Source organism: Salmo salar, chromosome ssa26, assembly GCF_905237065.1.
Source record: "Salmo salar chromosome ssa26, Ssal_v3.1, whole genome shotgun sequence".
In the NCBI taxonomy this organism is placed as follows: domain Eukaryota; kingdom Metazoa; phylum Chordata; class Actinopteri; order Salmoniformes; family Salmonidae; genus Salmo; species Salmo salar.
Genome location: NC_059467.1, coordinates 21,642,706 through 21,664,980, shown reverse-complemented (window position 1 = coordinate 21,664,980; position 22,275 = coordinate 21,642,706). Strand labels below are relative to the sequence as shown.

The 22,275-nt window shown below is 42.8% G+C and overlaps 2 protein-coding genes across 3 annotated transcripts; both read right to left on the bottom strand.

The window, feature by feature from the left end:
* Positions 1-2,213: 2,213 nt before the first annotated feature.
* On the bottom strand, positions 2,214-12,266 carry LOC106587403 (putative sodium-coupled neutral amino acid transporter 7). Of its 2 annotated transcripts, none has more exons than XM_014175757.2 (12): positions 12,128-12,266; positions 8,101-8,599; positions 7,918-7,971; positions 7,676-7,820; positions 6,235-6,379; positions 5,967-6,065; positions 4,454-4,511; positions 4,203-4,317; positions 3,927-4,074; positions 3,642-3,841; positions 3,491-3,542; positions 2,214-3,392 (listed from the first exon to the last, which is right to left on the bottom strand). In XM_014175757.2, the coding sequence occupies exons 2-12, from the start codon at positions 8,353-8,355 to the stop codon at positions 3,275-3,277; spliced, it is 1,389 nt and encodes a 462-aa protein (XP_014031232.1). In that variant the 5' UTR covers positions 8,356-8,599; positions 12,128-12,266; the 3' UTR covers positions 2,214-3,274. The 2 variants fall into 2 exon arrangements, with proteins under 2 accessions (XP_014031232.1, XP_014031234.1); XM_014175759.2 differs by lacking the exon at positions 12,128-12,266 and adding an exon at positions 10,132-10,225.
* Positions 12,267-14,296: 2,030 nt separating this feature from the next.
* Positions 14,297-22,008, bottom strand: LOC106587404 (aspartate aminotransferase, mitochondrial). The gene is made up of 10 exons (XM_014175760.2): positions 21,806-22,008; positions 18,935-19,091; positions 18,078-18,206; positions 17,921-17,980; positions 17,513-17,674; positions 17,223-17,327; positions 16,846-16,996; positions 16,535-16,700; positions 16,195-16,345; positions 14,297-16,029 (listed from the first exon to the last, which is right to left on the bottom strand). The coding sequence occupies exons 1-10, from the start codon at positions 21,886-21,888 to the stop codon at positions 15,907-15,909; spliced, it is 1,287 nt and encodes a 428-aa protein (XP_014031235.1). The 5' UTR covers positions 21,889-22,008; the 3' UTR covers positions 14,297-15,906.
* Positions 22,009-22,275: the final 267 nt, after the last annotated feature.

Genomic DNA, 22,275 nt, shown 5'->3' with positions numbered 1-22,275 from the left:
GAGAAATTAGATAAAACGTATCAGTGCTCATCGGCCATTGGTCAAACATTACACAAGTTGGAAATCGCAAATTCAACAATGAGTGGTTTGAAAGGAATCAGTGACAGTGGCTGTGTGGTACCACTTCTGGGATTAAGGGGCTCTTTTCCAAGTTTAAAATGATAAACATTCAACATTGGCAATGCTGTCAATGACGCATGATTTATGCCGCGCTCAAAACAACCGTTAACTCGGAACTGCAAAAACTTGTCTTCCGTGAGCTCAAGACAACTGGGAAGTTGGGAATAAAACGAGCTCCGACGAGGAAAGTATGTTTTGAATGGTCATCCAACTCGGAATTGTAAATCCGGCCTCTTTCTAGAGCTCTGACCTGAAGATCAATGACCTCATCATGATTTTACCTTGTTTTTTTCCGAGTTCCCAGTTGTTTTGAAAGCACCATAAATCCAGAGAATGCCAGACTTTGATGACAAAATTTGCCCACAAAGGACTGCCACGCCACCTTCCTGTTCAAGTGAGCACAGCACAAGGTCAGTCCAAAAATGTATTGCTGCTGCATAAATGATGTAATATGCCAGGGAGATATGTATACTGTAGCTAAGAAAGTAATACTAAGTGTATGTTATGTAGTAAGATGTTAGTAGCCCATGTGCTTCACCCTAATAATTTGGTCTATTTACCCCTTAATTTCACCTACTGTTCTAACTTGGTGGTGCACATGAAGCCTATAACCTGTTTTAGAGAAATGTAATCATTGAATATTGTAAGAGCTTTCATTGTCTGCTTACATGCCCCCTTTATTTATCCTACGGTTCTGACTTGGTGTACAGGGAGAACACTGTAAGAACGGCCCATGTTCTGAATTCTGTCACTGTACATTTCAAAAGTGCTAAACAAATAGTTATATTGACTAATGTTACATCCATCCTAGCTCGCTCATGTCTTATTCGAAATTACGGATTGCCTATTATCCGCTTGTCGTCCCCTTATGGCATAGTTTGTACATCTCAATTGTCATTAGAAACCACATTTGTTTAAGCAAGTCAGCCATATTAGCTATGTTTTTTTAAAAGGCAGTAAATGAGGCTGAATGAACTGTTTGGCTGCCAGACAAGGCTCCGCTGATAGCCAGGTGTAGCAGTGGTAAGATGTTGGGGCTGCTGTTGGGACAGTTTTATGTAGGCCCTAACAGTGTCTGGGCACCGTTTGTCACCGTTATAGTGCAATTAATGTATTGTTTAGTGTTGTGGATTTGCTGGCACGCATCCCACAATTAATTTTATTTTTGCCCCACCAAGATTTACATGCTAAAATCGCCACTGTACACCACCAAGATACCTTTCTAGCTAATAGACTGTTCGAGTTTACACTTCCTCTTCCAATGAGCTGTGTGGGGTGGTGTGGGGGCTGTGCTTTGGCAAAGTGGGTGGGGTTATATCCTGCCTGTTTGGCCCTGTCCGGGGGTATCATCGGATGGGGCCACAGTGTCTTCTGATCCCTCCCGTCTCAGCCTAGTAGTTTATGTGTCGGGGGGCTAGGGTCAGTCTGTTACATCTGGAGTATTTCTCGTCTTATCCGGTGTCCTGTGTGAATTGAAATATGCCCTCTCTAATTCTCTCTCTCGGAGGACCTGAGCCCTAGGACCATGCCTCAGGACTACCTGGCATGATGACTCCTTGCTGTCCCCAGTCCACCTGGCCGTGCTGCTGCTCCAGTTTCAACTGTTCTGCCTGCGGCTATGGAACCCTGACCTGTTCACCGGACGTGCTTGTTGCACCCTCGACAACTACTATGATATTATTATTTGACCATGCTGGTCATTTATGAACATTTTAACCTTGTTCTGTTATAATATCCACCCGGCACAGCCAGAAGAGGACTGGCCACCCCTCATAGCCTGGTTCCTCTCTAGGTTTCTTCCTAGGTTTTGGCCTTTCTAGGGAGTTTTTCCTAGGGAGTTTTTCCTAGCCACCGTGCTTCTTTCACATGCATTGCTTGCTGTTTGGGGTTTTAGGCTGGGTTTCTGTACAGCACTTTGAGATATCAGCTGATGTACGAAGGGCTATATAAATACATTTGATTTGATTTGTGTATGTGTGTCTACCAAATGTATTCATTTTTAAATGTTGATTATTTTTACCTGCCATAATCATTCATCTGATAAGATGTTTTCACTAACATGAGGGTTTAGGACAAAACTATGACAATCTGAATTCAATGACAAAACCGTCATGTTTATTAAATTGTAGATTGATAACAGGAGAATTCATGATAATATAAGACTGCTTATTGTTCAACCAGATTACTAAATTGGTTCAGTTCAGAAAAAACTATTTCCCTTGGCTCCAATTATGGAATACAAGTTATAAAACAATAAAAAGTAATTGAATTTCAAGCATTTCCAATCTCATTCAAGTCATTGTAAAACAGCAATTGCTGCCCTGAGGAACAATCCCTTTGAACATGATAGATTTTTGTCCATTACCTCTCTGTCTGTAGTCTATAGCTAATCTCTCTATCAGTAAAGCATATTTAAAATATCTGTCTGTTTAAAGGTAGGCCAAATACAATCATTTAACCACAGGAATCAGCCTGAGACCCCAGACTTCTGATATCTCAAAGGCATTCAAAATCACTTAAAATTATAATTCACTTGCCACATTACACAGATTTCAGAACTGCAGTTGCAGGATACATCTTCAAACCACTTAATCATTGGAATTGTAAAATTACTATAAAAATTGATGGATATGTTTGGCCACATTCTTAAAACAGTATGTTCATTACTCATCAGTAACAACACCAATTAGAGAGAGGTACCCTCTCCCACTGCCCAGTTTCTTGAGGGATGGGATGCCACCTGTAGTGCAGTGGTGCATGCTGGGCCAGCAGGGAAAGGCATATGGAGGGGCTGAGAATGTCAAGACGGATTTGGTACTGCAGCCCACAACGGGGCGAAAATAAATTAAAATCAAAAACATAACATTTGCATAATCTTTTTGAAAAGATAGGTCCATTGTCAGAGGTTGCTCTCAGGACTCTCATCCAATCCTAGAGCATCGCTCCATAGGTGACACGAGTCCTTGCTATGGAGCGGTTTCATCATCAGGGAGACAACGAGACGTGCGGCATGCAGGAGAGGTCACAAGAGGGAGTGTGTTTGCATGTATGTGTTGGATCCTCCACATCCTGATACAAGTCAATAAAGTTCAGAATAGCAGCATAGACCTGCATCCTCCTCCTCCTCCAGCAAAGAGTCTTCCTGGTCAGAATTCTATTGGCTGTCCGAATAGTGGATGGCATCTTGATAGATGGCATTGGTGGTGGTCTGGCCAAAGATGAAAGTGCCGATGGTTACCATGAGGACACCGTAGACCACCATCCCATGCCAGCTATGGAGAGAGGAGATCAGCGTTCAGTAACAGTCACATCAGGAGATTTCGTCATTTACATTTGTTCAATTACGTACAGGTAGTGAGTCTAGTCTTACCTAGCAGATCGGACCTCTGTTTCTGAGAGCTTTGCCTGAATCAGACACAGACCTGCAGGGAAGAGCAGACATTATATACAGGCATTATGCTTATTGCTGATATAAACACATTGGAAACACACACACACAGAATCAGACACACTGGTCGTACCTGGGAAGACAAAGATGAAACAGGCTGCCAGGCCTCCGATGAGGGAGATGACTCGGCCAATGTCGGGGATGAAGAGTGCGAGGACGAGTGTGATCGTGAACCACACAAGCGTCTGCAACACTCTGCGTCTCCGCTCACGCCTCACACACAATTCCACCTGCTCGCCATGGAAACGGAGCCATAGCCCCTCCAGCACCGCCCTGAAGAAACAAGTTACACAACAATGTAGTACTGAAATGGCATGGGTGGCACACAGTGCTTTGTAGGGTAAGGTTAGTGTCTCACCGGCCACAGAAGTGAAGAATGGGATAGGAGGTGATAACACAGATGACGACGAAGGCCCTTGCGATCGCCACGGCGATGTCATTAGGAGGATATGACATCAGCACATCCTGACTGACGTTAGACCCAAATGACAGAAAGCCACAGACACCTGAGACATGGAGTATGCACCATTACACATCAACGAATCACACAAGAAATGGGCTATGTCATAAAAAAAAACCAGATGCTTTCCAAACTGACTATAGAGCCACACAGTGGACAAACACACACACACACCTGTGCCAGTGTAGACAAAGAGGCAGATGATCATGCCGACAGTGACCACACCTCCCCAGGGCTTGAGTTCACTCCTTCTCATGCTGTTAAACACTGGCACACTGCTCACATGACACTGAGAGATAGAGAAAGTGAGAAAGAGAGAATGTGTGAGGATGTAAGTAACTTCAAGCATTTTCAATCAAGTAATAGAATAGCCATACGCACACCCTTGCACATTAATACACACACTCACAAACACAGACAGATACCTGGAAGCTAAAGCAAATGGTGGGCATGGCGTTCAACACTGCACTCCAGGAGGACGGGCTGTAACAGACACACTGGCTGATCAACACAAACAAAGCATGATGGGAACTGTAGTTTGATGTAGACTGTGCTTTAAATGAAAGGCGAGTGGGCTGAAATGCCGTTTCTGGAATCTATCTCCCGTCTGGCACCATGGGTGCTTTGCAAACTCTTGGCATTCTCTCAACCAGCTTTATGAGGAATGATATTCCAACAGTCTTGAAGGAGTTCCCACATATGCTAAGCACTTGTTTGGCTGCTTTTTCTTCACTCTGCGGTCCAACTGATCCCAAACCATCTCAATTGGGTTGAGGTCGGGGGATTGTGGAGGCCAGGTCATCTGATGCAGCACTCCATCACTCTCCTTGGTCAAATAGCCCTTACACAGCCTGGAGGTGTGTTTTGGGTCATGGCCCTGTTGAAAAACAAAATTATAGTCCCACTAAGTGCAAACCAAATGGAATGGCGTATCGCTGCAGAATGCTGTGGTAGCCATGCTGGGTAAGTGTGCCTTGAATTCTAAATAAATCACAGACAGTATCACCAGCAAAGCTCCCCCACACCATCACACCTCCTATTATCCGTTCACCTACGTATCAGAGACATTGTGCTTGGAACCAAAAATCTCCAATTTGGACTCATCAGACCGAAGGATAGATTTCCACAGGTCTAATGTCCATTGCTCGTGTTTCTTTCAAGCAAGTCTCTTCTTCTTATTGATGTCCTTATGTACTGGTTTCTTTCAGCAATTCGACCGTGAAGGCCTGATTCACACAGTCTCCTCTGAACAGTTGATGTTGAGATGTGTCTGTTACTTGAACTCTGTGAAGCATTTATTTGGGCTGCAATCTGAGGTGCAGTTAACTCTAATGAACTTATCCTCTGCAGCAGAAGTAACTCTGGGTCTTCCTTTCCTGTGGCGGTCCTCACAAGAGTCAGTTTCATCATAGCACTTGATAGTTTTTGCGACTGCACTTGAAGAAACTTCCTGGTTTGACTGACCTTCATGTCTTAAAGTAATGATGGACTGTCATTTCCCTTAGTTTTTTTGAGCTGTTCTTGCCATAATATGGATTTGGTCTTTTAACAAATAGGGATATCTTCTGTTTACCACCCCTACCTTGTCAAAACAAAATGGATTAGCTGAAACGCATTAAAGAAAGAAATTCCACAAATTAACAAGGCACACCTGTTAATTGAAATGCATTCGAGGTGACTACCTCATGAAGCTGGTTGTGAGAATGCCAAAAGTGTGCAAAGCTGTCATCAAGGCAAAGGGTGGCTATTTGAAGAATCTCAAATTTAAATATATGTTGATTTGTTTAACACTTCTTTGGTTACTACATGATTCCATATGTGTTATTTCATAGTTTTCATGTCTTCACTATTATTCTACAATGTAGAAAATAAAGAAAAACCCTGGAATGAGTAGGTGTGTCCAACCTTTTGACTGGTACAGTAGTTCAGTTAGCTTACCTGGTTGGAATGTAGCCAGGGGTCATCTCTTTATCAGGCCAGATGTATTTCAGTATTACCACAATGGTGACATACCAGGTGCCAACAACACTCAGCGCACTACAAACAGGAGAACAGCAATATCAGACGGACCTGTGTTCCTGTAGCCTACTGATACAAAGCAGTCTTCAAATTCTAATTCAATCATCAGTTGTAGACTAAAGGGTGGTGTGGAAAGATATACTTGGTCAATTTGTAAAGTGTATTCGTTGGATGCAGGAAGGCCTACCTGGCGTATTTCTGGAAGCCAATCTCTTTGGGGATGGAAAGAGGCAGAATGACCAGGACGGCGGTCACACAAATGGTGAACTTACGGTCAATGTACCAGTGACCACCGACCACACCGTCTGGCAAATGAGCTATTGCAGCTATCACTACAGAAAGACAGAGATAGTGAGAGAGATAGAGGAAAGGCCGCAGAGCAAACAAAACATTCCATTGACTAACGTCTTATTTAAAGTGGAATTGTTGTAGTGCTGGCTATCTGATAGCAGGGTCATAGTCCATCTGAGGCTGACCTAAGGTGGCTTTCCAACTGATCAGCACTTAAAGGGTTAATGGCCGTTTCATTATGACGGCACATCTAAACAGCTGAGCTAGAAGATCTCATCACAGACTCCCTTGGCTCTTATCCACGGTGATAATAACTCTGAATTTACTGACGACACTAACAACACATCAACTAACACACAGCGAGTGTGATGGTGCAATAACAGATAAGGATTACCTTTTTTGAAGGTACAAAGGAAATGGAAAACTGGTGAAAAAGGCTAGTCAATGCTACAATCTGCAACTTTGAGTGAAATGACCTTCTGTTTCGTCAACTGTGTGTGTGTGTGTGTGTGTGTGTGTGTGTGTGTGTGTGTGTGTGTGTGTGTGTGTGTGTGTGTGTGTGTGTGTGTGTGTGTGTGTGTGTAAACTAGCACTCTGGTACCCTGCAAACTATGATCTGTATTGTATTTTACACAAGTCAAACGTAATGGAGTCTGTGGCACGTTGTTAATGGTTGCGTTCATACAAGGATTTACACACAGCTAGACATGACCGCCTCATTGACCTGATAGCTAGTGATGTGAGACAGACAGTACCACCATTCACAAACAGTCTCTTGTCAGAGGAGGCTGGTTTGATGTTGTGTTTTCTTGTATACAGAATATGCCAGATATTGTTGTTGTGGGGGAGGAGCTCATTTTAGAAGTGGGTTGCTCTTTTGACTCCTACATGGAGCAGACCTTTGCTGACAAGTTGCTGAAATACCAGCCCTTGTGTGTCAGCTGTCATGTGCAGCTTAGCGGTTTGGAGAAGAAGGTGGGCAATTCTACGGTAACAGAGTGATGTGGGGACTTCGATTTTTTTACTTTAAAATGTCAAACAAAAAACAATGATTGCAAAGTTAAACAACCCAGACAACTCTATGCGCAATGACTACTTTTAACTATTACCAAAAACACATTTATCTGAAGAACAGTGCAGATGCAAAGTTCAGTAACCGAGTGCCGTCAAACTTTGCATCTGCACTGTCTTCAAGTAAATGCATCCATAAGTGTCCAGATATCCGTGTCCTTTTGAATTTCTTGAATTCTTCGACTGTAATGTGATTTGTGGATTAAAATAAAGTATTTAAAAAGGTGCGTGCACACGTTCATTATCTATGTGTGAGAAACACTCACAGCGGTCCAGCTGGTCTCCAATGACGATAAGGAAGGCGATGCAGGTGCCGAAGGTGTAGACGGCGATGGCCACCTCACAGATTACCCCGGTGACCTTCCCACACGAGGCCCGCACCACCTCCTGATAGGTGCTCTCATTACTGACCTAGACAAACAGCACAGGGTCACTAGGATGAGTACTGCTGGATAAGACTGTCCTAAATTGTAAGTGGGGGGGGGGGGTGGTGTATTAACTTACTAACCTGGGAGCAGTATGCCAGGATCACCAGACCGCTGATGATGAAACTCAGCATGGACTACAACACACAAAAACAGGAAGTTTTACCAAATACATCCCTGTATATATATGCAGTATTTCTCACTTCTGCTCCTGGAGTGCCACAGTGTGCAGGCTTCGGTCTCAAAAGTGTGTGTGTAGCGCTCACCATCTGTAGCACCACCCCTGCAATCACGCCTCCAGCCACGTTGAAGGCGGCGGGGAAGTTGAGTAGTCCTGCCCCCAGCGCAGCGTTCACCACAATGAAGACAGCGGCTGTGGCAGACACCCCTCCACTCCTCTCACTGTCTGACAAAGGGGGGCGGACGGACTCCACACTGGGGCTCTGCAGTAGCCACACCCTCTCACCAGCATCTTCACTCCCAGCCTCGGCCCAGTCCCCTGCCTCACTGTTAATCGCCATGGGACACCACCCGGCTGGTACAGTCCCAAAAACACTACCTAAAACACCCTCAAATTCACCCTACTCTGTTCGACACAGACTTCAACACTAAAGAGCTGAGGGTATTCAGAGTTTGGGTTGAGGGGTAAGTCTGAAGGTTGAAAGTTTGTTGTGGCTCTTGTGACATTCAGGACACAGATGACTGCTTGTCAGTTTATCCTCAAAGTGGATGTAGTGTCACCCAGCAGTCAATCCTTTCGTCAATCTGCAACAAGACAAACACACATTACAGCTTTGGCCTTCTCGACACCTTATCTCAGCGCTCTCTAAGTGCTTACTACCTAGTAAAGCTACAACCTGCTTTCCCAGTAGCCTACACGTTGTTGTCAGTGTGTTCTCCCCCCAGTCCCATGCCTTGTGCTGTAGGCTGACCTTGCTTTACTCACCGACACAAGGATATGACGAAAAATACAAATCTTAACTAAATAAAAAAAAGGTCTGGTAAAAAAAATACTAAAATCACCAGGAACTCACCTAAAAATGAGTTTAATTTAAGAAATCTGTTCCCAAGTATTCCCACGAAGAAAAAAAGAGACATGATCATGTCTCAAAGTAATCAAGTTATGACATTTTTATTTTCAAATACAACCTCTTTTTGGGCCTAGTTGTGGTCAATTTGCAGTGTTCAAAATTATTAGAATTATGTTCCGGCACACCGACCATTCGCTCCGACAAAAATTGCCCCTAGGCTGAATCTAGTTGCCTACCCCTGCTTTACAGCACCCATCTGAAACACATTCTAAAGAGACATGTAATCATTCGTTTTAGATAGGTCTGATCCCAAGAGATTTTCACTTCATATCCCTGAGAAGGATCACAAAGTGGACTTCAGTGATCAGGGTCACTGTTCTCATGATGACACAGTCTGTCACAGTAGATAACTGTTGGAAACCTCACTGTCAGGCATGTGACCTACACACTAAACAGGATCATTATTGTGCTTGTCAGAGGCTATGCATTTTTGTAGGCATTCATGTAGCTAAGCCATGTCATGGACATGTTATTTTTAAGTCATAAATGAGAATAGGCTATATTGAAATACAAGGTGGATAACAACTTCATCTCACTTCATTTAGTCAAAGGGAAATAGACTACATACTTCTCTTAACAAAATTATTTTGTCATTTTGTTTGTGTTCACAAGCTGCTAGGCAGAGATGGTAAGGGGCCTGTCAATAGACCATAAACACAAAATAAAAAGATGACATGTCTGCAACTAGTCATCCTCAAACCACCTTCAGATTTTTCTTGAAGTTGAGGTGACTTGGAGAAATTAATTATCATACCATGAACATTTTCAAATCCCCTGAAGGGGAAATATATCCCCTGCAGGACTTTCTTTAAGACCTATTTTAAAAAGGGATAGTTTACCTATATTTATTATAATTTTTTACCAAATTCTTAAAAGGTGCAATATGCCGAAATCGCTCCGACACTTCCTGGTCGCAAAAATTCTAAATAGTTTGCCTAACTTCAGTTTATGTGACAAAACAAGCCCCAAAACAAGAATCACTCTACCATCTAAACCACTGTGAAATACACTACCGGTCTTAGAAGGTTTAGAACACCTACTCATTCAAGGGTTTTTCTTTATTTTGACTATTTTCTACATTGTAGAATAACACTGAAGACATCAAACCTAGAAAATAACACACATGGAATCATGTAGTATCCCCCCAAAAAAGTGTTTAAACAAATATACATATATTTTATATTTGAGATTCTTAAAATAGCCAACCTTTGCACTCTTGTCATTCTTACAACCAGCTTAACCTGGAATGCTTTTCCAACAGTCTTGAAGGAGTTCCCACATATGCTGAGCACTTGTTGGCTGCTTTTCCTTCACTCTGTGTTCCAACTCATCCCAAACCATCTCAATTTAATTGAGAACGGGGGATTGTGGAGGCCAGGTCATCTGATGCAGCATTCCATCACTCTCCTTCTTAACAGCCTGGAGGTGTGTTGGGTCATTGTCTTGTTGAAAAACAGTCCCACTAAGCGCAAACCAGATGGGATGGCGTATCGCTGCAGAATGCTGTGGTAGCCATGCTGGTTAAATGTGACTTCAATTCTAAATAAATCACAGACAGTGTCACCAGCATAGCACCCCCACACCATAAAACCTCCTCCTCCATGCTTTACGGTGGGAAATACACATGCGGATATCCGTTCGCCCACAATGCGTCTCACAAAGTCACGGCAGTTGGAACCCAAAATCTCCAATTTGGACTCCAGACCAAAGGACAGATTTCCACCGGTCTAATGTCCATTGCTCGTGTTTCTTGGCCCAAACAAGTGTCTTCTTATTGGTGTCCTTTACTAGTGGTTTATTTGCAGCAATTCTACCATGAAGGCCTGATTCACACATTCTCCTCTTAACAGTTGATGTTGAGATGTGTCTGTTACTTGAACTCTGAAGCATTTATTTGGGCTGCAATTTCTGAGGCTGGTAACTCTAGTGAACATATCCTCTGCAGCAGAAGTAACTATGGGTCTTCCATTCCTGTGTCGGTCCTCATGAGAGCCAGTTTCATCATAGCGCTTGATGGTTTTTGTGACTGCACTTGAATAAACTTTAAAAGTTCTTGAAATGTTCCAGTTTGACTGACCTTCTTGTCTTAAAGTAATGATGGACTGTCTTTTCTCTTTGCTTATTTGAGCTGTTCTTGCCATAATATGGACTTGGTCTTTTACCAAATAGGGCATTTTTCTGTATACCCCCCTACCTTGTCACAACAAAACTGATTGGCTCAAATGCATTAAGGAAAGAAATTCCACTAATTCACTTTTAAGAAGGCACATCTGTTAATTTAAATACATTCCAGGTGACTACCTCGTGAAGCTGGTTGAGAGAATGCCAAGAGTGTGCAAAGCTGTCATCAAGGCAAAGGGTGGCTATTTGATGAATCTCAAATTTATGTTGATTTGTTTAACACTTGTTTGGGTACTACATGATTCCATATGTGTTATTTCATAGTGTTGATGTCTTCAATATTATTCTACAATGTAGAAAATAGTCCAAATAAAGAAAAACCCATGACTGGTAGTGTGTATATATTTAAGTTGTTTGAAGATTGTGTACAAAACTGAAAGTAAAAGACGTAAAAACGATACTTATGAAGCACAGAAATAGCGCACATAGAACATATCCCGCATCTTAGATTTACTTTCAATGAGAATGACCGATATGTGAATCATATTTCTATGTGAATGTGGTCAGGTCAAGCAAAAAGTTACATGTTGCAGCTTTAATAATTATGTTCTCTCAATGTTAATCTCAAAAGTTTGTTTGATGCATTTAGCTATTGAAATTAAAATGTCTTCTTCCAGGGAGGATGCCCACGGACCCCCCTACTAGTGTTCCCTTTTTGGATTTGGGCTAAGCCCCCAATGTCATCAAATCATAGAAACGCCACTGGAGCTACCTCAACAATAACAACGACTAGAAACATTAATAAAATACAGACATTTTGTAGCATTTTGTCAACTTTGCATATAGAGCAGCTGAATCTTAGATTCAGATCTAGCTACATGCCTAGGAAAACACAAATCACGACAATGAACCTGATTGGTGATGTCTTTACAGCAAACTGGACACCGCATCATAGTCAGCTGTTGCTAGCTGGCTGATAGTTTTCGAAAGCTGCTACCAACCTCTTCATCTACATATTATTTAACCTATTCAGTTGAAAATATGAAAATGCATATAATATACTCAAATACTCGATAAATACCTCTCTACTGTCTCTCCGATGCTTGTGTTTTTCTGCAACAACCGCACGTGCAATGAAATTCCTGCTGAACAAGCAACGATGGAATGTGACTTGGTTGGGACGTGATCATGTGACGATGTAAAATTACGTCTTTAAAACGATGTGCATGGTGGGATTTGAGTTTACTGCCACGAGAACATAAAATTATACCAGAGAGGGTTTTAGCAGGGTAGATACTGCAGCACAGGAGGCTGCTAAGGGGAGGACGGCTCATAATAATATCCGGAACAGCGCGACTAGAATGGCTTCAAACATATGGAAACAATACAGTTGAAGTGGGAAGTTTAGATACACCTTAGCCAAATACATTTAAACTCAGTTTTTCACAATTCCTGACATTTAATCATAGTAAAAATTCCCTCTCTTAGGATAACCACTTTATTTTAAGAATGTGAAATGTCAGAATAATAGTAGAGAGAATAATTGATTTCAGCTTTTATTTCATCACATTCCCAGTGGGTCAGAAGTTTACACACACTCAATTAGTATTTGGTAGCCTTGCCTTTAAATTGTTTAACTTGAGTCAAATGTTTCAGGTAGTCCTTCCACAAGCTTCCCACAATAAGTTGGGTGAATTTTGGCCCATTCCTCCTGACAGAGCTGGTGTAACTGAGTCAGGTTTGTAGGCCTCCTTGCTCACACACGCTTTTTCAGTTCTGCCCACAAATTTTCTATAGGATTGCCTCATGATGCCATCTATTTTGTGAAGTGTACCAGTCCTTCCTGCAGCAAAGCACCCTCACAACATGATGCTGTCACCCCCATGCTTCACGGTTGGGATGGTGTTCCTCGGCTTGCAAGCCTCCCCTTTTTCCTCCAAACATAACGATGGTCATTATGGCCAAACAGTTCTATTTTTGTTTCATCAGACCAGAGGACATTTCTCCAAAAAGTACAATCTTTGTCCCCATGTGCAGTTGCAAACCGTAGTCTGGCTTTTTAATGGCTGTTTTGGAGCAGTGGCTTCTTCCTTGCTGAGCGGCCTTTCAGGTCATGTCAATATAGGACTTGTTTTACTGTGGATATAGATACTTTTGTACCCGTTTCCTCCAGCATCTTCACAAGTTCCTTTGCTGTTGTTCTGGGATTGATTTGCACTTTTCGCACCAAAGTACGTTCATCTCTAGGAGACAGAACGCTTCTCCTTCCTGAGCAGTATGATGGCTGTGTGGTCCCATGGTGTTTATACTTGCGTACTATTGTTTGTACAGATAAACGTGGTACCTTCAGGCATTTGGAAATTGCTCCCAAGAATGAACCAGACTTGTGGAGGTCTACAATTGTTTTTCTGAGGTCTTGGCTGATTTTTTTTTATTTTCCCATGATGTCAAGCAAAGAAGCACTGGGTTTGAAGGTAGACCTTGAAATACATCCACAGGTACACCTCCAATTGACTCAAATGATGTCAATTAGCCTATCAGAAGCTTCTAAAGCCATGACATCATTTTCTGGAATTTTCCAAGCTGTTTAAAGGCACAGTCAACTTAGTGTATGTAAACTTCTGCCCCACTGGAATTGTGATATAGTGAATTATAAGTCAAATAATATGTCTGTAAACAATTGTTGGAAAAATGTATTGTGCACAAAGTAGATGTCCTATAGTTTGTTAACAAGAAATTTGTGGAGTGGTTGAAAAACGAGTTTTAATGACTCCAACCTAAGTGTATGTAAACTTCCAACTTCAACTGTATGTTTGATGTATTTGATACCATTCCACCTATTCCGCTCCAGCCATTATCACGAGCCTGTCCTCCCCAATTAATTTGCCACCAACCTCCTGTGTACTGCAGATACATCTTCATAAAACAAGAGTATTTTGTGTCTAATAAAACCAATGATTTACGTAGTAAAATCATGTCCTACACTTGTTCCCAACCAGGGGTACTAGGACCCCTGGGGGTACTTGGTCTATCCACAGGGGGTACTTGAGAAGATTCATGAGACCATCATCATACTGGTCAAATGCATGAGGGGGTATTTCAGGGGTACTCCAGCCAGAGCAAAATTCAGTTGGTGGTACAGTAACTGAAAAAGGTTGGGTACCATTGACATAGTCCAACGGTATCAGTTCAGTTTCTTACATTTGGTTTGACAATATTCTTGTTAGAAAGAAATACAAAATAAGCCCAGTTATTTCAATGCTAGATATTTTATTAATTGTTCAGAGAAAGACCTGACCGGTGCTCCATATTGTTTTATTATTTTGCGCTAACACGAAAATGGCGACAGAGCAGCTTAATCTTCATGAGTAGACAGCAGAAATGTGAATTTCCCTGCACAATCTGTCTTGTTACAATCAGAAAGACACACACAGAGAAAATGTTCGAAGGCTGATCATTGGAGCAAAACACTGTCTATACAACGTTCTATATATATTAATAGAAGTTCTATAACCTCTTGGTTCTGAAACGGAGGGGATAGGAATCACCCAGTGATCTAAATAACACTTGTAAAATGCCTTTTCTTGTGGAAATACAAGAGCACCATCATAGGACAGTCTATCCTTTTAAAGCTGCAATTTAACTTTCTGGACCAAATTCAAATGGAATTGTTTAGTTATAGATCAGTCATTGTCATTGAAAGCAAGTTTAAGAAGCAGTAGATCTGTTCTGTGCACTGTCTCTGCTTACCATTACGTTTCATTTTTTGCATCTTACTTTCAGTTTTGTACACCAGCTTTGAACAGCTGAAAATACAACACTTTTGGTTATAGAAGATATATTCCACAGCAGTTTAGATGGTACAATGATTCTCTACACATTACTTGTTGTCAAACTGAAATTAGGCAAACTATTAGAATTTTAGCAACCAGGAAATGGCAGAGCGATTTCTGTATATTGCACCTTTAAAACCTCATAAACCATTGCTTGGGGGGGTGAGAGGAACATTCAGTGGGCATTTAAGACTGGCTGGCTGACTGCTCACTCATCAACACTTAGAAGAAACACAGTAGACCCTGCTCTTAGTGCAAAAGCACAAAACTTGTACAGTAATATAATTATTTATATTGAGTATCGAAGACAAGATAATGCAAGTGGAAATGCAAGAGACAGAGGCTGAGTGAAAGGACTGAATGATCATACATTATTGTCCATTTCTAAAGCATATTAAAATATCAATGACCATATCTCATCTAAAGGTAGTGCAAGACAATCTTATAACTAATTGTTATCTGGAAATACTGAGTTTTCTGCTACTCTACTGGTGTTGAGGAAAAGTTGAACTTTCACATCCTACAGAAATTTTTCAAGACAGACAAGAGTTCACAATTCTCACACAACAGAGGCTCAGTGTTGGTAAACTCATCTGTAGCCTAACAGTAATTTGGACCACAGCAAGCAGAGCAGGTTTAAAAGAGAAAATTAACCTGTCATTAAGCCATTTATTAAGTTCATTAATATTAACATTTGACATACAATAAATAAGCGTAGAAGAGAGACATCAGCTCAGTCAAATGTAGGGCAGATCATTGGACCATCACTAAACAACCTTTGACATGGTGGCCTCGTTGGGGAGGTCACAGGGAACTAACCATCCCTACCGCGAGGAGGGTTGAGGTCAAAGTTGAACTTGACGATGAACAATGACAGTCTTTAAGAATGTCCAGCACCTCTGTAAGGGATGGGTGGAGGGGGCAGGGAGAGTAAAATGACACAAAATGCTCTTTTTCAGGTTGTTATTTTAATTTTGATTGTGTCCAGCGCCACCGTGCCCCGCCGTTTCTCCCAGCATTCTCCTTTTTACTTAGTGACGGCGTGGATTCCATGCGCTAGGTATCCCACGTTACTGGAAGTGACGCCTGCCATGGAGATTCTACCATCCTTGGTCATGTACACTGAAAACTCCTTAGTCAGACGCTCAACCTGGGGTAGACGCACACAAACACCTTTGACTCAACGCAATTTAGCATTATACTAGAACTTCATTCCAACTGATGAATATGACCAATATGAATATAATAATGTCTTATAAGGTTGTAAGGTACAGGTGTGGGTATAAAGAGTGGGTGTGGTCGTTTGTGTGTGTACCTGTTCAGGCTTGAGGCCTGTGAAGCAGAACATGCCGATTTGGTCGATGACATGCTGCCAGTTGTGAGTGGAGCCCTCGTTCTTCAGGTTGGCCGCCAGCTGCTCCCTCATCTTGATGATGCGGTTGGCCATGCCGTGGACCTCCTCCAACCTGTGTAGAGAGAGGTTCATCAGGGGGGTTGATGAGGAAACAGAATGGAATTTGTGTGTAGAGACAGGAGACCACTCCAAAGAGAACTCAGATACCTTCCTAGGCCGTCAGCTAGATTATGAAATCACAGGATCAGTGAAATGGGCAAACAATATTTTTTGTGGGGTGTGTGTGTGTGTGTGTACTTACCAAATTTTATAAAGGTCTGGTGTGTTGAGAATAGTGGCAGCGATTCTGGCTCCATTCATTGGAGGGTTGGAGTACATTGGCCGGATCAGAATCTTCAGCTGAGACTCCACCCTCTTAGCTTCCTCGGCATCGTTACACACCACAGTGAACCCTCCCACTCGCTCACCTGTCAACACACAGAGAGGTAAGATACCACACCGGTGGGAGTTTTTACCATTCTCCTATGTCAATACCATAGTTTGTGAGTGAGATTTTGTGTGTGTGTGCGTGCGTGCGTGCGTGTGCGCGTGTGTGTGTATAATGAGACCGACCGTAGAGGCCCATGTTCTTAGCGAAGGACTGAGACAGGACAATTTTGTGGCCCTGCTCGATGAAGTGACGAACAGCCCAGGCATCACGATCAATATCTCCACTGGCAAAGCCCTGGTAGGCCATGTCAAAGAACACCAACAGGTCCCTTTTCTGAAGGAACGGCAGAACAGGGGAGGAGTTATTATTAGGACCATGTGTGTGTAAATAGTTGTCTGGCACAGTAAAGATGTCAGTCTTCACACAAAACACCTGTAGGCACTGGGCAGTAAAACTCTTCAGCAGTAGAGTCCCAGTAGTGACAGAGACTTTAGCCAGTTAGGGCCTTTACAGAGAAATCACCATTGAGGTATTTCATATCTATGGTAAGCACACTCACCTTCACCAGGTCAGCGATCTCCTTCCACTGCTCAGGCTTGGGGTCCACACCGGTGGGGTTATGGGCACAGGCATGCAGCATGATCACACTCTTCTCTGGCATTTTCTGTATCAGAGGGAAAATACCGTCACACTAACATTCAAATCAGATTCTCATGACGGAAATAGACACCCACACCTTATCAAGTCAACATAACAATACAAAAACAGATCACAGAAGACGTGGTAATGGTCCTCCATGTCAGTGTGGAGTCATACAACCGCACCCCCCCTTTCCCATCCCTCTCTCACAGAGATGTCGTCGAGCGCCCCGTTGAAGTCGAAGCCGCAGGTGGAGGGGTCGTAGTAGCGATAGGCTTTCAGCTGCATGCCAGCATCTCTGAAGATGGGTGTGTGGTTCCCCCAGGAGGGCTTGGGCAGGTACACGTCACGGGACGCACTGTGGAAACGAGACTAGAGAAAAATATAGTGAATTAACTGACTGACACCATACACACTCCGCAGTACTACCGGTATGAAGATATTATTGTTTTATAGAACACAATCATTTGTAATGCATATATATTATAGAGAAGGCAGTCATTTCAGGCATGTATAGGCTGGTGCACTGTTCTAGGGGGCTATGGGCCCAAATGGAACCGTGGTAGTGTTGGTGCATTCATTCTCTTCCTGTTTAGCTGTTAAGAGGCAGGTCTTTACCAGGAAGTTGGCTCCAATGCACAGAGAGCCGGTTCCTGAGATGGTCTGGACAGTGATGTTCTGAAGAGAGGAGAGAGATGTTAATAGCATTTCTATCGTTCACTTAACACACCGACAGCAAATGTGCTTCCAAGCTACCACCCACGCATCCACTCACCCTGCCACTCTTGAGGACCTCGCTGTCAGCCCCCAGGGCTAGCTGAGCGCAGGACTTGGTGAAGTCCCCCAGACCACCGATGGCCAGATACTCCTTATCCAACTGCTTGGAAGCAATCAGAGCCTCTGCCTAGAGAGAGAGAAAGAGAGAGAGAGAAAGAGAGAGAGAGAGAGAAAGAGTCGGGGAGGATGGTAGAGAAATAGTGAGTGTAAGGAGAAGTAGAAAGGTTTTTAATGATGACATTTTCTCAGTATCCACCTCGACTGATCCAAAGCCCTGCCAAATCAGAGCTAATAGCGTAACACACACAGCTGGGGTTTAGCAGGGCTGCGTGAGCTGAGCTCAGAACGACTACGCAGAAATACTGTAAATGTCTAACACATGGGTCTGCTGGAGCCTGCACCTCAAACTTACATACATAAAGTATGCAAACATACATCTACCCAGTAATAGAGGTTCCATATTGTTATACATTATACGAGTTAAGCTCAGGATGACAGTGCAGAAATGCACCAATCAGAAACACACAGGCCTGCAACTCCATAAAAGCTTGTATAGTGAGAATCAGCTGAATAACATAAAAAACACCTTCTTCATGCTTCTACGTGTTTGTTAACTGATCCGGTTCTTACATAAAAGGGCTAATAGCAGTGTGACTGGATTGGCCTTTCACCAATGCTGAGCTCGGGATTACAAAACAATAAGAGCCGGCGTAGCTACTCACCTTTCCTCTGAGGAGTGAGTCGCAATAAAATATGAATGGCTGGGTGAAACTGGGGACAGTAATCTAGTCCCTGTCTGTGTCTGTGTGTGTGTGGAAGCCTGGGTAGTTACACTGGTTGTCATGGTATTCCTACCTTGCGGACACAATTGAGCACAAAGGGTTTGCCGTGGTCATCCCTGTAGGCCCCCACCCCCAGGTTCATCTTCTTCGGGCTGGTGTCCCTCTTGAAGGCCTCCGACACCCCCAGGATGGGGTCAGGGGGGCCCATCTGCACTCCACCCCACCATGAGCTGCAACACAGGGGAGGGGAGAAACAAACAGAAGCAGCTTCATTTAACATCATTTTGCAGACTTGTGTTCTTATTTGTTTCACAGTGGACACCAATGGATGAGTTTCTTTTTCTAAAATCACTCAGTGTAGGCTTATATTTCTCCAAGAAACTGGACTTAAAATAAAAGACTCAAACTCAACGGTAAACAGTACTATACTCTGCTCAAGAAACGGTTGCTCTCACCCAACCAGAGGAGAGTAGCACCAACCACCCACAGTAGACCACACTCTGGACTATGACCTGGTGAATGCCTGGTCATCCCCCAGTCCCTGCACAGCGAAAAGCTACACACACACACACTACACACAGCTAAAGTCTGTCGAGGTGAAGGGCCCGGGTTGGATGGCATTAGGGGGAGTCACTAAAAGGGAGGAGATGTACTGCACTAAATACATGAACATCTCTCTCCATCGCCACTAAACTACCAGAATGACAGCTCTAAAGGGCAGGGAGAGAGTGGTTGAAACAAAGGCAACGATTGGTTCTTTGAAATTCAGAACAAACTCATTCATCATATCTTTGGATCTGGTCATTACAGCCTGGTCTTTTTTTCACACTGACCCCACCAAGCTGATTATCCATCCAATACTTCACACTTCCCTTGCCACACACACACACACACACACACACACACACACACACAGATAAACAGCTCATGCAATGGTCAGGCTCTGCAAACATATGCTCTCACCCTTACAAATGCTCTCACACACAAAACAATTCCATCCCCCAGTATGGAATGTGTCTTATGAAGAGGAAAGAACAGAAAATTAGCAGGGGCCCAGTTCAGGAACTACCGTAATAGAATTACACACATACACACATATGACCTTGCCCTTGACCTCTTCCACATGACCTCTGAAAGAGGGGAAAGCACAGCCTCTAATCTTACATATTCCTCTCACTGCTGTACTGGAGGCTATAGGGCTGCTGAGGCTGAACTAGAGATATGTTTAGAACATTGCATGGGGAAAAAAAATTAAGTTGACAGCAAGACTCCCAACAGAGAATCACATCTGTTTTAGACAGCCTACATTTCTATTGTAACCTTCTGTAATTTTGCACTCTAAAACCGTGTTGTGTCTGATGCTACTCACCACTGAGTACTGGTACAGTAGTATGTTTTGATATGTCAAATGTAGTGGTGAGCCACTATGACTTGAGCAGTGATACTCCACAGCTCACTGAGATTCAGGTTCAACAGTTGTGTTCAAACACCCTGGAACTCACAGCGATACTTTGAGCTGAAGGCTTCGCAAAGGGGCAGCAACGCCAAGACCGCAACACGAGACTATAGACAAGAATGATGACATGACGCCCACCTTGAGACATGACGCCCACACACTGAACAGTCACCTGTCAAAGAGCCTGTTTACATAGCATTATAAAACATCCTTACAGAACGTCCATTGTCCAATAACAAAAAGATCTCAGGCGATTAAAATTGAACACTCAGCTGATCAGAAACATTGGGACTGCACATTAAAATCAGATCCTCAATCAGTAAAACTGATAACAAATATGAATACTTGTTATCTGATTCTGACAAATCTGTTATCAGAGTGAGAAGAACCTGGGTATATTATCAGCCTACTCACTGGTTCATATTGCTACTACTATCAGCAGTTTGTGCGATCTACATACACACAGAACCTTAGTACATTTTAACTTGTGAGATGTCGAGCAAACATAAATATGCTTGGTATACACTTCATAGGTACAGGGAGTACACTGACTATTTAGTCCTATTTATGCCAGCACCAATGAGGGTCCATCCAATGTGGAGTCACAGACTTGAATGTAACCTGCTAATGGACTAAAATGCACTTGAATACAGACCGAAATTATTTTTGAATGAGAATAATGTAACACTCGGCGCACGGTGTTCTAACAAAAACCGACAGTGATGCAGAGTGTATTTGCAGATGCTTTTCGAATACATAGTCTGTTTTCCAGAGATGTGTAGCGGTATCTTATAAGCGAACAGAGTTTGTCCTCCAAGAGAAAAGTGAAAGGACACCGGTTACTGTCGTCACATCTCCGTAGAAACCGGGACATCCCTTGGCCAATCAGCGACCAGGGGCCTGCACATGATAACCAATGATCACGCTAGAATTAGGGAGCTACGGTATGCGAGGGAGATCAAACCGAGAAAATACATCGATTCTCAAAGGCTAAATGCCTCTGCGACCCTAAAATATAAAATGTTTAAATAATTTACCTTTCACAAGATGAACTGAATGATCACTATGACAACATACTGATTACCTGCCACTGAAATCTGGATAATATTTTTACAGAGCCACCAAATAACAGTATCAGTATCCATAGCTGGAAAATAACCTTGCCAAGTTCGATTGTAAGTGAACTGGTTGAGCCATGAAGTCTACAAGTATGACTTGACTAAAGCCAAAGATATGAACGGGACATTTCAGTCACGACAGGCGGCGGATGGATGAATGCGAGTTTCAATCAGTTAGCAAACCAAATCAAATGTAATTTAAATATTAGGTAGATAGCTAGCTAAACTACAGTGAGAGACGTAAATGCATGACCACTTCAGTAATTCAGTAAACTTGAAGTTAGGCTACTTGAGTCATTGCGGGCATGGCTAGCCAGCTATTCATTCAATGTCAAACATGACAGTGCAGAGATTGCATGTCTGGTATTACCTGTTACGGGTAGACAAAACTCCCAGGGACGGGGAGAAAGTCCCAATACTGGAGATTACCTTGCTGGACTTCAACAGAGCCATGGTCAAGCAGGTGGCCGGGGCGCAGAATGACAAAAAAAGCAGAGTGAGGATATAAATCGGAGGGACAACAGAGGCACGCAAGCTTCTTTCTTCTTCGATTAGGTTTAACTGTGGTTGGCATCCAATAAATGTTGCATTACTGCCACCTACTAGACTGGAGTATAACTCCCGTATACTTTGCTTAAAAATAAATACAAATATTCAACAAATACCTTACCATCTAACACTACACTCACAAAAAGTATGAAAAAATACCACACTATATATATTTAGTCCTACTTCAGGCCAACAGCCTGAAAGGATGGGACACCACCACTTAACACACCCTGTAATTCTTCTGATGTCATGTCTCACACACCCAAATACCTCTCTAAAGCTGCCACCACA